Raw genomic sequence first — 22,496 nt, 5'->3', positions numbered from 1 at the left:
GGAGCAGAGAACAGTTTGAAGGGAAGTAGAGGACAGTTTGGAGAAGTGCTGCGGTGAGCTAAGAAGTCCAAGACCCTAGGTAAAGGAGCATCTGGCTTGTACAGAGGGAGGGCAGGAAGCTCCCCACAAGCTGAAGGGCAGGAGAGGGAAGTAGCCCAGGGGAAGGAAGTGTCAGTTCAAGTGATTTACCACTATCTTCAGGGCTGGGACCTGGAGTAGAGGGCGGGCCCAGGTCCCTCCCTCTCCACTCCCCTCCTTTAGGACACTAGTGGGGCAGTTAACATTCCACGTCAGGGGCAAGAAATTGTGCCCTGAACCTCCCCAAAGAAGAGAAAGCGCGAGACCCATCAAAATAGTGCCGGCAATTTGCCACAGCGACCCTATGTGATATCAGTCTCCTGAGGTTAACAGAGGTGGAAAGGAAGCAGATGCTGCAAGCATCTGGGTATAGACCTGGGCCGTATGCTGCTATGCTGTATCCTGCAATGATGCCGGCAGAATTAATTCAGGAGTTGCGTGGGAAAGTGTCCTACCATGGTGAAAGAAATAAGACTACCCTGCCCAGAAACCTTCTGCAAAGGATTGAAGAGTACCTCCATGAAAGTTTCCTAGAGAGATCCATGGAGGATTCCTGGGTTATCCTAGTCCACATAAATAGTCTTTTCTGGGGGCCAGCCTCAGCGTAGCTGGAACGGCCTCTTGTAAGCAGAGAACCACAGCACCTCCCTTGTTCAGTGGTATTGCATATTTACTGTGAATGTGTGTACCTGCTAAAGTTTAACTGAACTTTCATTGTAATTGTATACTCATCTGAGGTGCCTTCCCTGGCATCATGGTTGGCCACCATGATGTCCTGGGCTCCAGGGTAAAAATATTTCCTGGATTTTGGGGAGAGTGTATCCATGGCTTGCCTGCCTCCCATTCTCCTCCTCCTCTTCCTCATCCACCATATCATCCTCCTTGTTGTCTATAGACTCACACACCTGTGAGTTGTCCACATTGCTTGTGGGGGTGCTGGTTGGGTCACCCCCGAGATTCGCATGAAGCTCGTTGTAGAACTGGCATGTATGGGGTTCAGTACCAGAATGACTGTTCATCTCCCTTGCCTTCTGATATGCTTGGTGAACTTCTTTTATTTTCACATGGCACTGCTGTGTGTCCCTCATGTAGCCCTTCTCCCACATTCCATGAGTGATGTTTACATAGATGTCGACATTTCTTTTGCTGGATTGGAGTTCTGCCTGTACAGACTCTTCTCCCCACACAACAATGATGAGATCCAACACCTCCTATGCAGACCAGGCTGGAGCGTGTTTGGGGCATGTAGTCTCCATGATCCGCTGTGCTCAAGCTGGCACGCTCCCAAAGCTGATCAAACAGGAAATGGGAAATCAAAAGTTGCTGGGGCTTTAGCAGAGGAGGGGCTGTTTTCTGTGTACCTGGCTGCAGTGCAGCGGAGTTGAGAATGATCTCCAGAGCGGTCACAGATGAATATTGTGGGACACTACCTGGAGGCCAATCAAGTCAAATTACACAATGCTGCATCTGCACTACCTTGCAGTTGGCCCATGAAAATTGAACTAAATTCCACGCCTCTCACAGAGGTGGATTACAGAATTTGACGTCAGAGGCGACTTAGGTCAACGTAAAGGACCTGGTAGTGTGCACACATACATTAACAGGTCAACTTAAGGCAGCTTCCTTTGACCTAACTCAAGTGTAGACCAGGCCTGAATCTACTAATAGGAACGAACAACTGAGAACAAAGAAACTTGCTGCTGGTGACCATAACTTAGGCACAGAACATACTGGTAGAGCATTCTCCTTGAGGACTCTATGCATTGGAACTTACTCCCCCAGCACCTTGGCTCGAAAGAGATTGAACCTTCTGTAGGAAGTTGCAATTCGTTCTTCCACCCTGCATAACTTCCTCATCATTGGCCAAGCAAAGCAAGGCTGTACACTGTTTCTCTGTATGTGACATGATAGCTTTGGAACAGCACATCTGATTCCAAAACCTCAGGGAGTGTTCTAGGCATCAGTGGTCAGAACCATATTGATTTTGGGTGAAAATCAGAAATACCTGATTTAGAGCAAAGTCAAGCCAACAAACTGCCAGATGCTGGAGCCTGGGTGGAGCAGAGAAAGCACCTAACCCTGTGCCCCTAGCAGGAGCGCTGGGTGGGTGGAGTGGGGCAAGCCCCCATGCTCTGGCATGGCGGATAGAGTGGTAGCACACTTTTTTTTACAGGACCTCCTATTTTTCTGGGAGCCCTCTCACCCCAAATGTTCCCTCATGCTTACCCCACTGCTGTACCAGCGGGTCCCTGGTATATGTCCTTTCAGTATCTGTTGCCCTTTTCAAGAACACAACCCCAACGTATACCAGAGACCTGCTTTTTCTAACCTGAATCTCCCTTGTGGCAGATTAAGATGATTACTACTTGTCCTATCTTCAGTGGACATAGAGAACAACTGATCACTGTCATTATTACAGCCCTTAACTTTTATTTGAAGATTTATCTGGCCTCTCAGTCGTCGTCGTCATCGTCTCAAGACTAAAACATCCCTATTTTTTTAACTTTTCCTCTCTCAGGCAGCAACTGCCTCCTCCTGAGGTGTGGCCCACTCTCCTGGGCCAGATCAGTCCTAGGGCTTTCCCCTGCTGGGGTAGCCCAAACAAAGTAAAGGGGAATTAACAAAACTTGGAGCCCATACGGGAAGGAGAGGGGAATGCTTCCCTCTCGGACTGTAGCAGGTCCTCCCTTCCCTCATGGAGAGACCTTTCGGGCAGAGATTCTGCCTTTCCCTCAGCTCACTGCTGGAGTTACAGGTCTGCTTTCCTCCTTGGGCTGCCATCAAATGAGCTGCTCCCCTGCCTTTTAACTCCTCCTTCAGTTGAAGCATTTCCTACAGGTGTGGTGGGTGTGGCTGACTGAGCCTAGAGTAGTTCCTTAACCACTGGTTGCCTATGTAGGGTTTGTATACCCTGTCACAGGTGGCTGAAATCTTCATTTTATTGCTTTTGTTGGTTTGAGTATGTGGGTGTAGTAACCCTAGCAGCTTCACAATGAAGACTTGGAGTATTAACTACATTATAGAAAAATAAAATTAGTTTACCTTCTTGGATATCCATGCTGCTTCTCACACAGGGTACTTTGTTTCAAGTATTCTGTTAATGCATATTTTAAAGGTAGAGGTTTCCTCCAAAAATTGTCAGTGCAGATTTCTACTTCTGGAATGCACATGGCCTCCTTGCTGCAAACCTACGCTACAAACACTTAAGCACATGCTGAACTTTCTGCATGTGAATACTCCTGTTTGAAGCCAATCAGACTACTCTCATAAACAGTGGCGGATTATCCAGTGGGCCAATGGGGCCCATGCCTGGGGGGCCCTGGAAAAATTGGCACCCCTGGTGGGGCGGGGGAAGCCCCAGCGCTGGGACTTCCGCTGTGGCCCTGGGATAGGAGGAGCTCTCGCTCCCTGCTGCTGCCTCAGGACTGGGGGAGTTCTCACTCCCCGCTGTGGCAGAGGAGCAAAGCTTTATTAGTCTTGGGGCTGCAGTGGGGGTGGGCAGAAAGAAGCAAACAGATTGCGGGGCTGGAGTGGGTGGTCAGGAATGTGGGTGGAATACGGGTGGGGCCATGGAGGTAGGGGCAGAATGGGGTAAGGCTGGGGTGGGACCACAAGCAGAAGGAGCGGAATGGGCTGGGACTGCAGGCATAAAGTGGTGTGGAGGGGCCTCCCACGTGCTTTGACCCAGGGCTGCAGGAACCTTAATCCATATCTGCTCATAAATATAGTTTTGCATGTGCATAGGTCTTTAAAGATCCATAGTTTTTTGTTTTTTTTTTTTTAAGCCAGAAGGAACCATTGTTATCTTAAGAATTAGAGACTAATAGGTTGCATATTCTAAGGCTACGTCTACAGTGGGAGGCGGGAGTCGACCTAAGATACACCCACTTCTGCTACTCTATCTTAGGTTGATTTACCTAACCGTGAGGATGGTGGCGAGTCGACTGCTGCCACAACCCCATGCTGCGGTGGAGTTCCGGAGTCAACGGTAGAGTGATCGGGGATTGATTTTTATCACGTCTACACTAGAGGCAATAAATTGATCCCCAATAAATAGCCTAAGTCTGTTGAACTGCATGGTCAATACACTTCAAGAACTCTAGTTAGAAGTAACATTTTTTTCCTTGAGTTTAATATAAATGAATCGGCATTAAAATACTTCAGTGTACAGAGTGTATTAAAAGATATGAATGTTTTATTAAAGTTTTTGATATCTACACTACCAGCAAAACATAATGCTTTTCTTTTACTTTTCCCGTTTTTTATATTAGCTTCATGGAGATTTCACAGTGTCTCTTAGTGATGTGGTGGAAACCTGGAAATACTTGCTACATGATAAACTGGGATTGACATGTGAGAATATGGAAGCACCTGAAAATTATGCTGATATCAAAAAAGCTTATGACTCCTTCTTAAAGAGAAGTAATATGTTAGATCTAATTGATATCTGCCAGCAGTGTCATACATTAATACCTAAATCTGAAATTGAAGAGATATCCCATGTAAGTATGTCTCTTTATGTTTGAAATTGTGTACCAATATAGTTAACTCCAGATCAGAAGCGCAATAATATTAAGATCTGTTCAGAAGCCATGAATTGTTCATACCTGTTGCTTAGTTTTTCTGTGGGGAAGAAAGTTTAGTTTTGTAATTACTAAATTTGTTTTTAAAGAGTAAACTTTTGTGATTTAAACATTTCTCCCTACCCTCCTGTCTCATGGAAACCACAGTCCTTCTAAGGGTCAGGTAGTCTTTGGGGGCAGAAAACTCACCTGACTGAAATGTAATAAGTGAGTGGCAGACACCACCAATTTGGTTGACTTAATGTACCCTCTCTACAAACATGCACATCACATACCATTTGAAAGCTTATTATGTCTACTTTAAGATGAGATATGATGTGGAGTTGTCAAGTGGTGCCATTATAGAATCAAGATAAACAATGATGTCATAAACACATTAAAAAGACCACTTTTTTAAATATTAGCTTTTGTCCCTGTTAATTTAATGACTCTATATATTATTTCAAGACATAAAATTGGATTTCTTTGTGACTTCAAAGCATCACAACAACAATCCAAGGGTATTACAAAATCTAGTAATTGATACAGGTATCATTTAAATGTAATAGCTCTGGTGACTTCTAGTCAACATCATTATCATCATCTTAGTCACCATTATCTCTGAGAGTGGGTGGGTGTGACCCTAAGAGCCCCTCAGTGCCCACTGCTAAAGGGTTCAATGTCACGTAACAGCTACTCCTGTCAAGCCTGACAAACTCATTACACCAAACTCCATTTTTGTCACGATATTTATCTATAAAGAATGTTGTGTAAGATATCAAGTGAAAGCTGGTGACTTATTAGTCATTAATATTATGAAATGTATGTATTAAGGAATTAGACACTTTTACTGTTATGCTTTAAAGTCTGCAACGAAACAAAGGGAGAAACAGGGTTTTCTTCCATAAAAGAGGGAGAATAGTGATCTTCTCATCTCCAATAAAAATTGAGCATGGTGATGGAAGAGACAATAGGCGGTTCATTTGCATCCTCGATACATGGGAGGAACAAATTTAACATGAGGATGTGAAATCTTCAGTATGGGAAGATGCTGAAGTCTGAAGTCCAGGGGTTCATCCTGACTCTGGTGACACAGACCATAAACTTTGAGGCTATGAGGAGAAGCAAAAAGACAGTTTGGTTATCCATCACTCAGAACAAAAAGGTCAGTGCTCTTTGCATTCATGAACAGTGGATCTCCAGTCATGTGGGTTGCATGGTGCTAAGAAGTGGCTGTAAATGAGAAAACTGCATTAGACAAGGACTGTAGCCTGTTGAGTTGAGTTTTATTCCCTAGAAAGTGTGATTTATACTTTTATTTGTAGCCATATTCTGTTTCTATGATCTCTGATAGTATCCCCTAAATCTCTTTTCTTTATTAATAAACTTATTCTTGTTTTATTATAAATTCATCTTAGTAGTGTTTTAAAGTGAGGTGTGCATTCTCAGCTGAGACCACAGGCTGATGTGTATTCTGTTTCTTTGTAGACAATAGATTTGTGAGTGTACAGTAACAGGGCTGGATACTGCAGAGAAATGCTCTTCCAGGGGGTTCAGGAACTGCAAGGTGGTGTTCAGGAAGTGTTACCTGCAAGGCAAGTAAGGGCTGATGAGTTCTAAGGAGTTTGGCTGGTAACAGATTGGGGTGATGGGGAGTTGTCACACCGTTTAGCACCAACAAATTCCTTTTATGCTGTGGCAGAGGAATAACAGGGTGACTTACGCTTGTGGACCCATCAAGAAAGCATCACAATGGGTTACCACAGTCTTTGCTGCCTTGGCATGTACACTTCTATGCAGGGAATATTGTCTGTAGGCAGCACACAGTTTATTGTGCAATGACCCCTACTGGTAGAAGCACAAATAAGGTCTTGAAGATGCTCAGATGCCTTGAAGATCAGGGCTTTGGAGCTGTGCTCCAGCTCCAGGCAAGAACCTGCTGCTCTATGCTCCAGCTCTGGGCTCTTCTCCAAAACCCTGTTGAAGAATACAGAAAGTTACTCATCATCATCATTTTTCCATCTATTTTGCAGTGGTGATCCAATATCTGGTTTACCTGTGTGCTAAGACATCTAAATCTTTGTTTGCCAAGATGCTCTTTTGACATACTCTTCAAAACTGTCCTCACATGATAGTTTGGCCTGTGGCTTGTCCTTTTTGATGGCTAGATTGAGGCATAAGTAAATCAGGTGTCTGTGGGTCTTTGGGTTGGTTGGTTGGTGTATTTGTTGGTCTGGTTGTACAGCACTGCTACCAACTTCTTGCTGCAGAAGTTGTGCCTTGTCTATCACTCTCTTCCAATTTTGGCAAGACCTCTGAAGCAGTAAGCTCTCTGTTTTGATAACATTAAATAACGATTCCTTTTTCTCCTCCCCATACCAAATAAGGATGATAGTGACACTCTCTGTTAATGGATGTACAGCAGGAAGTGTGTTGCAGAAGTCAAAGGAATGCATTACAAATGGCCCATGCAGGTATGAAGTGACACGTCAGTTGTGCTGGTAATGGTGCCTGCTTCAATCCACATTTTATCTGTGTTCCATTTTTTTGAAGGTAGTAAACAGCAGGGACTAAAACATCTGTACCAGATGACCTAATTCTATGGTTCCTTTGGCATTAAGAGACCCAGAAGCCGTGTTGGCACATATAGTATGCAGAAGCATTTTTTGCGTCTGCTTCCTCTCGAGTACTGTATGAGACTTGAGCTTCTTCAACACCTCTACCGGTGATGGACTTTGCTACTCCACCACTGGACAAGTCTGCAGTAAGGAGGAGTGTTTTGTACTGGGTGTGCTCCTACGCTTTTGGGTGCGTCTTGAACCATACATTCACAGAGGAATCTTACAAGTGACTGCTTCTTGGATGCCACATTTAGAAATTTTTTCCATGGAGGCACAGGGCATCCACCAATCACTGGGTATTTCTTGCATCCCGCCTTAGATCCCATCCAGCGCTATCTTTCTGCAGTTTTCAAGGAGTTATTGTTATCACATCTGCCAAAGACTTTGATTACAGAATTAGCTTTGTCAGATCCTTTTAGGACCTGCCTCAAATGTTCAGCAACCAGTTCACTGTATGTGTGGAATTTGTCTGCAGACATTGTTTGTATGACAGCCATGACATCTCTGATGTACACTGTGTGGTTTTTGTTGCATGCTCTTAGCTCATGGATTCTTTCAGCTTGAGCTTCCAGCTGATGCACTAATTCAGCTTTTTGTTCTTCTCATTATTCCATTGCATGAAAGAGGAACATAGGCACAGGTTCTATTCTGTGACTAAGAACAATTGCCATTGAAACATCATCTCTGCATCCTTACTAGGGACAAGGCTCTGTGAAAAACAATTTATGGACTGATAGCTGCTGTGATTGTTCCTCCCTTGCCAGACTTAAATTTGGTCTTTGAGGCCATGTCAGCAAATGTTTTTGATGCCAGATTTCTTAACTTGACAGAAGAAGCTATATGTTCCATCAGAATTGGGTGCATCTCTCCCAAATCTCTCCATTTGTTCTTCACCAACATCCTGCTGTTTTCAGTAGAGAGTTGTGCACCTGATGTTACCTGCAGTCCAGTAAATATGATGATGATCACCTCTGGATGTGATTCAAGGTCAAATGGGTTTGTCATATTGTTGATGAAATGTTGATAAGAGCTGTAACATGCTCTTTATGCCTCTTCAGTGCAGAGTCAAGGACTTGTTTGTGGACTTTGTTTTCACTACTTATTAGGTTAGTTGTTGCTCTCATAGCTTCATATTACAAATGTGCAAAAGCTATGTATTTTCATCTATAATACTAATACTGACCTTTGCATAAATGTCACTGAATTAAAAAGTTAGTTTCCAGAATATTTCAAGAAGGCTAGTACTGCATGCGTAGGCAGTTACAAATTAAAACTTTTTATCAGAATAGATGCTACTTTGTATGTACAAAAGTTTACAAATGGAGAAGCAGTACATTAGGAAATCATGTTCATTTATATCTATCTACTATGTAGCACAAACAGTGGTCATAACTTGAGATACTTTGGCGATTAATGTGTGATGTGAAATATGCAATATGTTGATATCTGCCATTTTTGCCACCTGCTAAACAGCTTCATCAGATCTGAAAAAAAAACTTACCCATGCAAAACCAATATACATCTTTGAATACATTCTTTGTTGATGGTTTTGGCCATATTAAGGTGTTAATTAACACACATTAAGGTGTTAATTTTAATTTAAACAGAAAACTGTAGTCATAGTCCAGCTTCAGTATTTCTGGAACTGGGCAAAAAAATTGTTCTAATTTAGGGTACGATTGTTTCACCTTACCTATAGTCTTATGGCACCACTTGACTGATCCACATCATAGCTCATCTGAACATACATAAAATAAGCTTTGTAATGATATATCAGTTTGGATATGAGGGTACATTAAATTCCAAAAAATGGCCTGTTTTGGAGAATTGCTGTGTGCCTATAACAATTTATAGTACTTCTGAACATGAAGAATCAATAGACTGATACTGATTGAAATAAACTTCAAAGATTCTGTGGGGGAAACAATTGAAATGAATACATAATAAGATAAGTTAGTGAAAGGCAGTTTTGGTTAACTACAGTTACTTTATTTGATCCAAACCCTAAATTTTATAAATCGTGAGAAGATAAAAGTAAAAGGCTACTAGTAATAATGAACTGAACAGATTAATTTGAGACAGCCTCATCCATCTTTAGGGCCCAGTTTGAGTGAGATAAGTGATGGTAAGTCGTTCATGTTCTATTTTTGCTGCCATGTATGTCAACTATAGAAATATCACCAAATACTATTTTTTTCCTAAATTTTAGTTATTTTGAATCTACCTCCTGAGTACAATGAGTACCTGTCTGAGTTTCAGTGAGTGAGCCTCAATTTTGGCTGTAGCACGTGGTGGTTTTCCATAAACCATGTCTAACTGAAAAGGAATTTGACATAAAATCTAAATATCATAATCAAAATGGTTGACTATAGGATGAAAAATGGCATACACAATTTTAGATCTATGTCAAGATTCTTAAAGTGTAGCCAAATAGAAAGGAGCAGAAGATGGTTTTGCCTCTCTAGCCTAGATTCTGGGAATGTTTTTTTTCATGTTTGAGGCCAATAGCTGTCCATCTTGCCCCTGCCTCCACCTTTCCTCCTAGCATCCTTAGGCATGGATTTGACTCTGCCTCCAGTGTCCTAGGTTGTTTTTTAGGTGTCTCTTTTCTTCCTCCTGTGTGCAGCTTCCTTTTTTGGTTAACCATTACCAGTAGACCTACATTTTCTGTTTTGGAGGCATCAGCTGAAACAGTGACAAACATACCTTTCAACACAAGCTTGAGTATGCTGCTGCCCAGCATTGTCATGTAAAAACTTCTCCCGTAAACTAGTTTTTCAGGCTTGCATCTCGGTTACTTGCTTATACAGGTTCCTCTTTGGTATTTTTGCCTCTTCAAGGGTAGAGAGGCCTTTGCAATCTGCTTCCTCTTTCAAGGATTGGAGGAGACCATTGTTGGGCTAAGGCTATTTACAGTATTGAAATAATTACTAATTTTTTTTCAAGTTTCAATCATCTTCATATTTAATCCTACTCTAAATATTTTACTGAAGGTTCAACTGTTAAAATTTATCTCTGGCTTATCAGAAGAGAACAATTCTAGTCTTTCCATACCCTCAACACCAATGAGACACAGCCAGGATAATGTGAAGGTAAAACTTTGTTTGTCTTCATTACAACTTCTAACAAATATTCACTCTATATACAAAAGTGAATAGGTGAAATGCAATAATTGAGGAAGAGCAAATTGTGTTGCAAGTCTAAATTGTCAGAGTAGGGAATGCTTGACCTCCAGTATCACACCTGAGCTTGTTGGTAGTTCATGCCTCTGCTTATAGGACTAGAAAACATGTTATATGCTGCTCTTCTCTGCCCCCTTGAATCAAGAGATGCGGGTCTTTTCTGCAAGCCTGAAGAGCAGGACCAGGCTTCTGTAGGAGCCCTTAGTTAGGGGGTGTAAGGTTAGGTCCCCATTAAAGTGAAAGAAAAAGTTAACTTTCCTTATGCATAGTCAAGGTAGGAATTGCGGGCCATAACTTGTCTTTTCTCCTCCTTTTATACTCAGATGTTGCCTTGAATAGTGGTCTAGTGACTTGCTCACAAATGCACAGTGAGGTAATGGCTCCAGTAGGATTTTCACCTCAGATTTTATTTAACTTCCACTCCTTTACCCCACTTACACATTAGAGAAACTCTCTCACCAACAGTAGTGATGCCAGCTCTAGCAAATTCAAAGGGGACAGGGCATAAGTTGGCGTTTGCTTGTCCTCAGTCAAACTAGCATGGGCTTCCTGAAAATGCTGGGTACCCACGCCTCCCCGTCCCTTCTCCTCTTGACCTCCACCATGGGGAGACTGACCAGCCAGTAGGAGTCTCTTGCCCCCTCCAGTATTCATATGCTCACCAAAAGAGGGAGCTCCAGCATGGCATTTGGGGACAAGTCAGAACATGTCTGCTTCCATCCCCAGAACTACTTTCTCAGCTACCTGACATCAGACTTGTTTTGAAACTTGGACTCTTGTTTTCTCCTTACTCTGCTCCGCTGCTACCAGCATAAGTTTTCCTTGGTCTACTTGACAAATACATTTCTCACCCTTCCTTCTTTTTCCTTTTCTAAACTTCAGTTTTCCTCTACTTTTTTCCTCTTGTTCTTAGTGTCTTCTCCCTTTCTTACGATTCTTCTTCCTACATCTCCGTCCCAGCTATCCCATTAAAAAAAACACTCAGATATGTATAACTTCCTAAGTAACCATATAATCTTGTTTACCTTCTTCACCGATCTATTTTCTTTTCCTTTTTAGTGTGTCTGTTCTTGCTTAGACTGTAAATTCTTCAGGTCAGGGACTGCCTTCTTATGTTTGCATGGGGCCTAGCATGCTAGAGTGAACTGTAATATAAATACATTTTTGGGGGGTCACAGTTTATCACTTCAAGTTCTAGTACCTTGTTGAAAAGTGGATTCACTAGAAATCAAATCATGAACCATTGGCAAAACTTCCAGTGACTTCAGTGGGGCCCTAGATTATGAAAGAAGCGCCTTTATTTGTAAGATGTTTATGGAGGAAGCCCTAGATAATGTCAGATAGAAACTGATGCTTATCAAAGTGTTTGAAGAGAAAGGGAAATTAGAATGCTCTAAATCTCAGGTGGATAATGTAGCATTATGTACAAAAACTTGCAACACATAAAAATGCCACATGTTTGGTCCATACTGGCTTACATTCATCATTTTCCAGTCTCCATATGTATAGAAGTCAATGTCTTGTAATTCAGCCTGACTGATATTCTTACCCTTTCAGAATGATGATTTCTGCATATATCTAATTCATTTTTAAATAGTTTTTTATTTTAATTTTTTTAAGACATAAGCTAACTTGACACTTTCTTATGCAGTTGCTATTGATCGTGAAGAAATTTGTTTATGCATATTTAAGCCTGTTGGTGAATTCTAATAATGATCTGGCCCTGGCTCATATTCTAAATATTCCTGATAGAGGACTTGGAAGAGAAGCCTTCACTGATCTAAAGCATGCTGCACAGAAGAGACAAATGTCCATTTTCCTGGTATGTGTCAAATCAGCATTAATCTTCCAAGAATACATATTTGGAATAGATCAGAAGTAATGAAACAGTTATAAAAATGCTAGTGCTGTGTCTTTAAACTCAGATGTGAGGCTGAGAACAAATTGGAATCAGGCTAATGCATCCAGTCAGGACAAATAACCTGAAAATCCTCTCTCTTAGACTAGAGCAGGTGTTAGCAACCTTTCAGAAGTGGTGTGCCGAGTCTTCATTTATTCACTCTAATTTAAGGTTTTGTGTGCCAGGAATACATTTGAACATTTTTAGAAGGTCTCTTTCTATAATATAGAACTAAACTATTGTATGTAAAGTAAATAAGGTTTTTTAAAATGTTTTAAGAAACTTCATTTAAAATTAAATTTAAAATGCAAAGCCCCCCAGACCAGTGGTCAGGACCTAGGCAGTGTGAGTGCCACTGAAAATCAGCTTGCGTGCCACCTTCGGCACACGTGTCATAGATTACTCTAGTCCAGGGGTAGGCAAAGAGCTTGCAGAGTGGGGTGGATGCCTACTTGAACATCAGATGCAAAGGTGAGCAAGGAAACAATTTTGTGTGCATGTACCCCAAGTTGTAAAAAGGATATGAGAGCAACAGGAATCAAAACTGTCTATCCAAAGTAATGACTAGAATCCTGAATGAGTATGTTACACATACTAATCTGGATTAACTTCTGCACAGTTTTTCGTTCTAAATATGTTACGTATGCATTTTCTTCTGCTTCAACTCAATTTTTCTTTATTTTTAATACATTTTGTTTTATTACAAGCTTTATGATTTAGGCTCTCTGGGAGTTTCATGCAGACCATATCAGAGCAGTGAAAATTCCCTCTAAGAGGTAGTGAAAGAAGAGTTTTGGAGCATATTCTGCTTACAATAAGTGTCAAAAAGGCAAATATAGAGATCCTGTCTCATAAGGTATATCACTGTCAGGGATACTGTTTTAATTACACATAGTTGATAAGGAGATGAGAATTTGTTTAAAGGTCTCCAACCTTTAAAGCACCCAGTTGTGTGCTACTTTTTTTTGTTTTGTTTTGTTTTTTGTTAACACATTCAAACTAATTTTGAATCTGATGTTAAGAATCATTTTGAATGAAACTGGAAATGGATTTAGTATATCATGTTCTTTAAATACGTGTCATTGTGGACCCCACTGTAAATGGGCATGCACTTCATGCGTACAAGATCAGATTCTCTTGAATAGCAGTGTCTGTTGGTGCCATACATGCCCCCTGTGCCTTCTCGTTCTTCTTCACAAGGGCTTATGCAGCAGCTGTGTTCCTACTTCACTTTCCTCTTTCTGCATATGACAGCAAGATGGAACCTAGTGAGTGTGCAACACTTCTTAGATACTTCAAAAACTGTTTTTGTTTTCATTACATTTATGAAGAAAGCGTCATCTTTACACTCCCTTCATTTGGATGTCCCTTCTCCCTGCAAAAAAGAGGGGAGAAGTTCCTGGAAACCATGCCTGCACAGTCGAACAAGGTGCTGGGTGTCAGCTGCTATGCCTCATAGTGGACTCCAACTGTCAAGGTTTAAACCTTGCCCATCCTGTGAGAGACTGATCCCTATCAAGCATGGACAATTGATGCCCCTTTTGCCTAGACTAGGATATCTACAGCCTGGACAGGTGCTTTATGTACAAGTCCTTTTCGCTCAAGCTATATCTATTGGAGCAGTCCATATGATTCATTTTAGAACCACAGGAGATGGTCACTGCCAGATAAACCAGTATGTGCCAGCACTTCCTCGAGCATACATTGTACATAGAGATCGAGCACTAGAAAGAATCTGAAGAAAGCACCAGCAGAGCCAGCGCTGGTGACTTTGATGCCGACTCCTTCAACACTGGCCAGGTCCTTGGAACTGAAAACCTCAGCACCAAAAATGGACAGCCTTGGTGCCTACCCAAGGCAGGAAATCCAGCACTTGTGCCTATACAGAAAGATGGGGCTCATTCATGCAGCTGAATGGAGTTCAAACATAGATGCAAATGTTAAGGAAGTCCCATAAAGAGGAAAGAAAACATGATTCCTCCAAGGACAGAGCATATGAGTCCTCAACCAGATCAGGAATGGCAGAGGGAATGAGATCCCTGATGCTGACCTTTCTATCTTTGTTGGAACCCAGCAAAGATCTGAGACATACATCTGGAGGAATCTGAAAAATATCCGGAGTTGTTCCCTGCAATGGAAAGAGACTATCAGCCCCAGTGCCCTATCTACCTATGGCATTGCTGTACAAAGATGATATGCTCTTCCGTGCCATTGTTGCTGTATTCATTCTTGCTGGTATTGAGCAGAGATTTTTTTTTTTCCCTCTGCCTTTAGTGTGTGACCCTAAGGACTACACGTGGGATTCCTTATTAAGAGCACTGCCCCGGATGAGTGGTACTTGGGCTAGCACTGGTCAGGCCAGTACCCATATGGCATGATACCTTGGCCATATTGTCTTTACTGGAGACTGTCATCACACGCATTCAGGAATAGATTCCTTCCCCACTGCGCACACACACCCCCGTCTTTACAGAAAGAGGGGGAGATCCCATTCGCTGGTTGCATCATTAGCCAGGCCTCCCATACTAGAACTGGACATGGTCCCCAAGAGCAAGATGTGACAGAGGGATCACAATAATCCCTGTCTCCACCCACAGAGTCTTCATCTTTGCCAGAATAGGCACTGACACCAGCCTCAGTGCCAGTGACTGACTTTAGATTTTCAGGACTTCTAGACCCACATTGTGAAGACCCTGGATGTTGAGACTTCATTTATACTAAAGAAGCATCTCAGACTTTGGTATTTTGAGTGTCACGATGCCAGTCAGAATTGTTCTCCCCGTTAATGAAGGGATCCTGAAAGTGGTCAGAGGACTGTGTCAAACCCTGGCAACTCTTCCTCCCACTTTGAAGAGAGTGGAGAAGGAGATATTGGGTGCCCCTCAAAGGCTTTGAATACTTTTATGCAAATCCAAACCCAGAGTCTTTAGTTGTTCTGGAAGTACAAGAAAAATCTGAGTCCATAAAAGGCATACCAAAGGATACAGATCCAAAAAAATTGGACCTCTCTGGATGCAAGACATGTTGATCAATCTCCCTCTAACTCTGTTTGACTGGCAAATAGGGCCTAGTAATTAAAGTACTGTTTTCTCTCTTGGGTTGAAGGTCACTCCCTTCTCGTCCAAAATCCAAGAGAAACAGGGATGAGTTAAAGGAAATCATTAAGTGGGACCAGATGGTCATCAGAATGTAGCTATGGGTATCCATGGACACAACTGATATGGCTATATGGTTGATAGCTGGGCAGTCACTATGAGATGGGCCTCATGGTTTCAGGTGTCTGGCATACTGTTAGGTGCAGGCCATTTTAGAAGACCTGCCCTTTGAGGGGATGGAGCTCTTCATCCAGAAAATAGACTAAGTACTCCACTCCCTTTCAAAGCAATGGTATTGTCCTTAGGGATTTATGTGCTGGCCCCCTATAGGGAACCTTAAAAGTATAAGCCCCAGCGGAGGACACAGTCCTATTTTTGTGGTTGTCAATCAAAGCACCCACAGAGAGCCCAGGTACTCTAGGGGGTGACTGTTTTCCACCTTCTTGGCTAACCCGACTCGCACTCAGATACAGTAGATTTGATGGGAGTGAGTCAGTCTGGAGTTTTCACCTATCTTTGGGAACCACCTTGCCCCTTCTTCGCCATGCCTAGGCAGCCTTCACAGCTGGCAAATTTGGCACTAGAGGCTATCCTGTCCATTTCCAGACATTATCCTTACCAAATTTCGTGCCCTTTCCTTCAGGATCCCTCTCTTGAGAAAACATTACAACAAGAATGGTCTTACAGCTTTATCTAGGAGCCATAAAGTACCTACAGAGTACCAGGGAAGAGAGTTTCTTCTCTTTCAGGAAGAAGACAAAAATATCAGAAGAAAGGGGTCTTAATAGTATACTAGACCTTAGACTGAACAAATACATATGATGCCTGAGTTTCAGAATGGTAACATTTGGTCTTCTCGTGACTTGCAGGATGCGTACTTATACATAGCCATCCATCCAGCCCACAAGAGGTACCTCAAGATTCACAGTGGGGCTCAATCATTACCAAAACAAGATACTGCCATTCAGACTTTCCATGGCATTAAATCTTCATTAAGTGCCTAGCAATAGTAGTGGCTCATTTCAGAAGGAGAGGTAGCCATGTCTGTGATTACCTCAACAATTGGCTGATCACAGGCATATCTCGGGAGGAGATGGCTGTGAGCCTGAACTATGCTCTGTCCTTATTCTCTCAGCTGAGTCTCCTGGTGAATGACAAAAGTCTATTCTATGACAGGTGACAGTTTTCATAGAAGCCTAGATCAAATCCAGGTTTGCAGGAGCATACCTTCCCAATGACAGATTCCTCTCAATGCAACTGCCATTACTTGCAATAAAAACGAAGTCAACGATGACAGTATGAATGTGTCTGGGGCTGCTATGCCCTATGTTAGCATGCAGGTATGTTGCACTGCTTGCCAGACTTCCCTGTAGCCACTCTGACTCTCTTCTCCAACAAAACACTCAAATAAAAAAGAATGTTGTGGTTCCACCTCATGGCATTGCATAACAGAGATGGTAGAAGGAACCCAAAAATGGACATGGAGGTGTGCATTTCTATATCCCACCTCCTAACAAGAACTTTAATTACTAGTGCATCAGGAGCAAGTGAGGGAGACAACCTGGACCATCTACAGATTTGAGGGATCTGGTTTCTGGAAGACTTTCAGCTTTATATCAATGTCCTGTATGGACTTACTATCTGGTCTTCAAAATGCCACAGTGCTGAACCTAATAGCCAACAAGTCTGTGATGTACTACGTCAACAAGCCAGGAGGTTCATACTCATTTCTTCTGTGTTTGGTGGACCATCAAGTTATGGATGTGATGCCATTGACTTGGGATAACCCCAATATCCCATCTCCCAGGATTCAGCAATAACATGGCAGACTTCCTGAGCAGGCAGTCCATGGCCAATCGCAAGTTCTTCCTGTGGAGAACCATCATATACACAGTATTCTGTAACTGGCTGGGTTCCTGTGGTAGACACATTTGCCACCCAGGATGATGCCAATTGTCAGAATTTGTTTCAAAGGGATCATGAGTCTGGGATCATTGCCTAACTCCTTTCTTCTGCAGTGGAATCCAAGCTTCCTTTATGCCTTTCCACTGACTCTCCTTTATTCTCAGAGTGATTTCCAAAATTGAGACAGACAAAATTGTTTGTGTAGCTCCATACTGGCAGAGGCAGCACTGTAGTCAGATATTTCATCTAGAATCTGCATCTGATGGTCTGGATGTTGTCTGGTTAAGTGCCATAGACGGACTGCTCTAGATAAGTCCAGGATATCCGGATACAGAGCAGGAAGATGTCCACCAGAAGAACTTATTTGTCAAATTGGAAGAAGTTATTTATTTGGGATGCTCTATGGGGCCTGAACACTATTTAGGTTTCAGTACTGTGGATCTGCTACTACTTCCTTCATTTTACTATGCTTTGGCCAGTTGAGGTCCACCTTGTGTCATGATCAGTGGACCTGGAGTCAGAGGACCCATGTTCCCTGGAGGGGCTGTCACTGAGGGGACACCAAGGGAACAGGGAGCACAGATTTAAACTGGAAGCAACTCAACCAGATGGACAGAGCAGTTCATAAGGTTTAATAAAGTTCCACTTAACTTGTAGTCAGCATCACTGACACAGATGAAACCTACTTTATGGCCATTTTTGCTTGCTATTTGCCTGTACAGTCATGCTTGGTCTCCACTCACTTGATGGTATCGGATTTCCTCAAGGGCCTACTTCCTCTTAGGACCTTAACTTTGTCCTCTCAGGACTCTAAAGACCACCCTTTGAGCTCCTTTCAGACTGCATTTTACTCCAGACTATCTTCCTAGTTGCAATTGCATCAGCCAGGAGAATGAGGGAGCTCCAAGTACTTGCAGCAGGGCCTTCCTACACAGTGTTTCATGGGGTTTTGGTGATGATGAAACCTCAGTCAAAGTTCATCCCCATGGTGGGCTTGGGATTCCATCTGAATCAACCAATAAATCTGCCTGTCTTCCTCCTGAAACCCACTCTTCTTCAGGAGCAAAGTTATATACATTAGAAGTTTCCTGAGCCTTACTTTGCTACATTGACAGAAACAAACTTCGCCCCTGCAAGGAGATAGCTAAAGGTGTTGGAGAACAAAGAGATCAGGTGACCTCCTGGTCCGGGAAAGGAACAAAGCCCAGAGGAGGAGGGGCTGGAGGGGGAGTTAGTTTTGGAGTTAGCTGGGGATGAGGAGTGAGTGCAGACGTGGGTGTCTGGCTCGCTGGCCCCCAGGATGGACCCGGCTGAGGGGTCCTGTTCTCTGTACCTACAAGCTCTGTTTTAGACCATGTTCCTGTCGTCTAATAAACCTCTGTTTTACTGGTTGGCTAAGAGTCACGTCTGACTGCGAAGTGGGGGTGCAGGACCTTGTGGCTTCCCCAGGAGCCCGCCAGGGCAGACTTGCTGCGGGAAGTGCACGGAGGGGCAGAGGATGCTGAATGCTCCAAAGGTCAGACCCAGGAAGGTGGAAGCCGTGTGAGCTCCTTGCCCTGAAGACAGTCTGCTCACAGAGAGGAGACTTCACCAGAATCTTAACTGGCTTCATAGAGAGCAGTTCCGGAGCATCGCCCAGGGACTCCGTGACACCGTTTGTCAGTCACTTATAATGGGAGCTACACTGACACAGGGAGAGAAAAGTTACATACCTTACACTAACTGGTTCTTTAAGATGTTATTGTCCGTGTGGATCCCACAATCTGCCCTCCATCCTTGCTTTTCAGAGTCCTCCACTACCATGGGATTCAAACGGCAAAGAAACTAAGGGAGGGTTGCGGCAGCTCTGCCCTTTATGTCCTTGTGTGGGAGCACAAGAAATCATAGGGTGTGTATGTGGCCCTGAGAAACACTGCTATTTGAAAGAGTTTGATCTTGTGTACATGAGGTGCATGAGCAGCTACAGTGGAATACACTGATGCAGTGAAAAACCACTCTTACTGTAGGGTAAAGTAACCTTTATTTATGCTGAAGCAGCTGAACTCCCATGATCTTATGGTTGAATAAATATGGAAAAAATTGTGAAACTTCAGTTCTAGGATTATTTCAGCTCCTAATGTTGTATTAATGTTGTGTTTAAAAAAAAAAAAGTGTTTGGACTGGATTCATTACCCTCTCTCCTTCTCAGTTGCCAAAGGGGAAACTTCTCTACTGTATAAAGAAGCCTTCTCTTTTTGGCATCTTTGTCTAGGATAAATTACATGAAGCCAAAATATTTTCCATTGAGGAGGCAAGGTCCTATGAACCACATGCAATCCACAGCAAATCTTTAACAGAGCAAAGATATGAATGTTGGCAGATCTGCTTTCTTTCTTTGCTAGAATTATTTCAGTTGTACTGTTTGCAAGTCCTAAGAGGTCATGAGCTTTTTATAATCTGAAGTTAAAAATTATATACACAATTACTATTGCATCCTTGCAAACAGATGGGATTGTCAAAGTTTTGTTTACCTAAAAAGGTAGAAGTAGAAAACTAATTCTTCTGAAAGTTGCTGTAAAATAGGAAGTATTCTGCGTGGGGCAGTCTTATATTTTTAATAATATTTTATCTACTATATGTATAGATCTACTGCATAAATATATGAAAACTTTACAATATTTATATAGTAGATAAAACTGACTTGATTGTAGAATATATAACTGACTTGATTTTCAGCAGTGGTGAACATCCTGAGCTCTCATTTTCTCCCCTTTCCCCGCAGGAAAGTTGTGGGTGTCTGGAAAATTAGGCCACTTCAGTGACTAACTTTTAGTCATTCTCACTTTAAAAAATGTTGTTAAAGCACAGTATGTCCCTGATCCTAGTCATATCTATGAGTAGGATTGTTGAGTTCCGCTTGCGTGCAAAAAGTTACTTGTGCATATATCTATAAAATAGTGCGCAGTGATATTTTGAAGTTTAAGCACAACCTTTTGCCAAATTTAATTACTTGGACCTAATTTTGTATAATTTTGGACCTCATATAATGCTGCACTATTTTAAGTTGTGATCTTGCCAATGGTTGTCACCAGGCATAATGCTTACTATAATGCGTAACCCCATTGACTTCGCTAGGACTGTTCATGCTAACAACCAGTTGCCTTTCTGCCTTGGGAGAGGATTACTTCTTCAAAACAATTCATAATTTTCTCTTCCTAATGTTATACACATCTTTTACCACTATAGTTCTACCTACCTAAATATTTTTCTGATAATAGATGGCAACATCTTTCATCCGAATGATAGAACTTGGAGGAAAAGGTTATGCACCTTCACCATTTGATACTTTAAGAACCCATGTAAAGGGACTTTCAGACTTCGTTAATTTTATCGACAAGCTGGAAGAAATCATCGGCGAAGTCCTGGATCCACGGTAATGGAATTTTCCTCTTTTTCTTTTCTTTTTCTTCCTAGGTATGGGGGTATTCTTGGTTTTTTGTTTTTGTTTTCTGAATTCTGTAAATTTAGTTATTGATTGTTGATAGCTCCCGCCCCACTCCTCCCTGGAGTAGTAAATGTTTATAGCTTAAATTGTGTAGCTCTGGAAACTTTATTATTCATGGTCCCTATTGTTTCCACTCTCTTTGGGCAGCAGGACTGTCTTCTTCTGGATTAAATTTTTCTAATTTCAGACCTTGGTGTGCACATTAGGTCCCATAGGAATCTTTGATTGTTGTCTTCTGTCTTGTGGTCTCTTTCAGGGATAAATTCTAGCTATCCCTGCTTCTTGCTTATTCCAGTAGTTGTTGAGTTCCAGGTGGTTTCTGGTTTTCTGAGCTGTAGTTTCCAGCGGTATCCTCAAGATGTAAAATGCTCTCACAACGGTTCTATATATCTTGATAACCATACAGTCATTATCATTGTAGTGGTTCAGTGTCTGGTTTTGTTTCTTTGGCGAATCCTCTTTTTGTTAGCACTTGTAAAACCTTACTTAGGATCTGTCTTTGGACTCTTCTATAGTCACCACTACTGCTGCACAGAAAACATCCAGTGCAGTTCTCCTCTGTGCTATTCTGTAAGGGGCATGGGAGAGGGAGGAAGGAGGATTGGGGTGCTTTGGTTGCACCTCTAGCACTGACTGAAGATACTGTTGCTAGATGCTGATTTTTCCATTGGACAGAGTAAATAGTGTTATTTGTGTAGTCTTCTCTCCCACATGTAAGGGTAAGTAAGAGAGGCAAGGAAGAACAAGGATCCAGATGGGATTCCCAGAAATAGTAAGGTGGGCTTAAAGAAAACAAGATGCTTGACAAATGTATCCTAGGTGATATCCCAAAATACGTATAGGTATCCTAGATTTTTACTGTGGGAAATCAACAACCTGAAGGTGGCCCAACACTTAGAGTGAGAACTTCAAACCCGTTCTTCCCACTTACTCTGAATAAAAGGGCCAGAGTAAAACAATGACGAAACCTGCCCTGAGAGACAACACAATGTTTCTGTTGAACCCAGAGAGATCCTAGGCTTTCTAGGCCACAGTAGTAAAAATGGAAGGAAAACTGCCACTGAGGAGGGCAGATGGACCCTGCACCCCCACTTTTACTGACTGAGACCAATTGAACTGTTGGCTTGTGCTCAGCTTTATAAGGAGAGAGCGACTACAGCTGTAGAGAGAGACTCTGCAGGGGGGCCCTAGGAGGAGGACTACTGGTGCTTTTTATAACCAATTGGGGCCCATGTTCTGCAGCTCATCTGAGAGGCATGCACATGCACACGCAATATTGCAGGGTACTTCTTTTACATCCTACACAGAGGGAGTCTGGGCTGGGACTTGATCTTCTGCTTCCAGTTAGTGCGGTTATTTCAAACATGGTATATTCTATTAATTACCGAGATGTTGGACCTGGCTGGGGGAGAGGAAAGGAGCCAGAAAGCCCTTGCAAGAGCAGAGATTACCAGAGATTGAGCCAATGGAGAAGTCTTTGGTTTAGGCATCCATGTACTCAGGAGAGGCTGGGTGGCTGCTAAGGAGCAGGACAGGCTACTTTGGAGAGCAGTTGCTGGAGCAGGGTGTTTGACAGGGAAATGGGTATCCAGCAAGGTGAGATAGCTGGCATCTTCTATGGATGCTGTGGAGACCAGATCCCTTTGCATCAAAACCTTGAGACAGGAAC

General features: G+C 42.5%; 2 protein-coding genes across 3 annotated transcripts in view; one reads left to right on the top strand and one right to left on the bottom strand.

The window, feature by feature from the left end:
• PARPBP (PARP1 binding protein) overlaps positions 1-22,496 on the top strand; it is a 122,451-nt gene that overhangs the window by 10,414 nt on the left and 89,541 nt on the right. For both annotated transcript variants that reach the window (XM_050945730.1, XM_050945741.1), the window contains 4 exons: positions 4,350-4,580; positions 10,255-10,353; positions 12,095-12,265; positions 20,601-20,755. In XM_050945730.1, coding sequence (XP_050801687.1) covers positions 4,350-4,580; positions 10,255-10,353; positions 12,095-12,265; positions 20,601-20,755 — 656 coding nt within the window. The remainder of the gene's footprint in view (positions 1-4,349; positions 4,581-10,254; positions 10,354-12,094; positions 12,266-20,600; positions 20,756-22,496) is intronic.
• The window catches only part of LOC127047652 (uncharacterized), a 172,868-nt gene that overhangs the window by 72,573 nt on the left and 77,799 nt on the right, over positions 1-22,496 (bottom strand). The window lies entirely within an intron of this gene.

Source organism: Gopherus flavomarginatus, chromosome 1 (assembly GCF_025201925.1).
Source record: "Gopherus flavomarginatus isolate rGopFla2 chromosome 1, rGopFla2.mat.asm, whole genome shotgun sequence".
In the NCBI taxonomy this organism is placed as follows: Eukaryota; Metazoa; Chordata; order Testudines; family Testudinidae; genus Gopherus; species Gopherus flavomarginatus.
The sequence above is the reverse complement of the archived record's forward strand: the minus strand, read 5'-3'. Positions and strand labels throughout refer to the sequence as shown.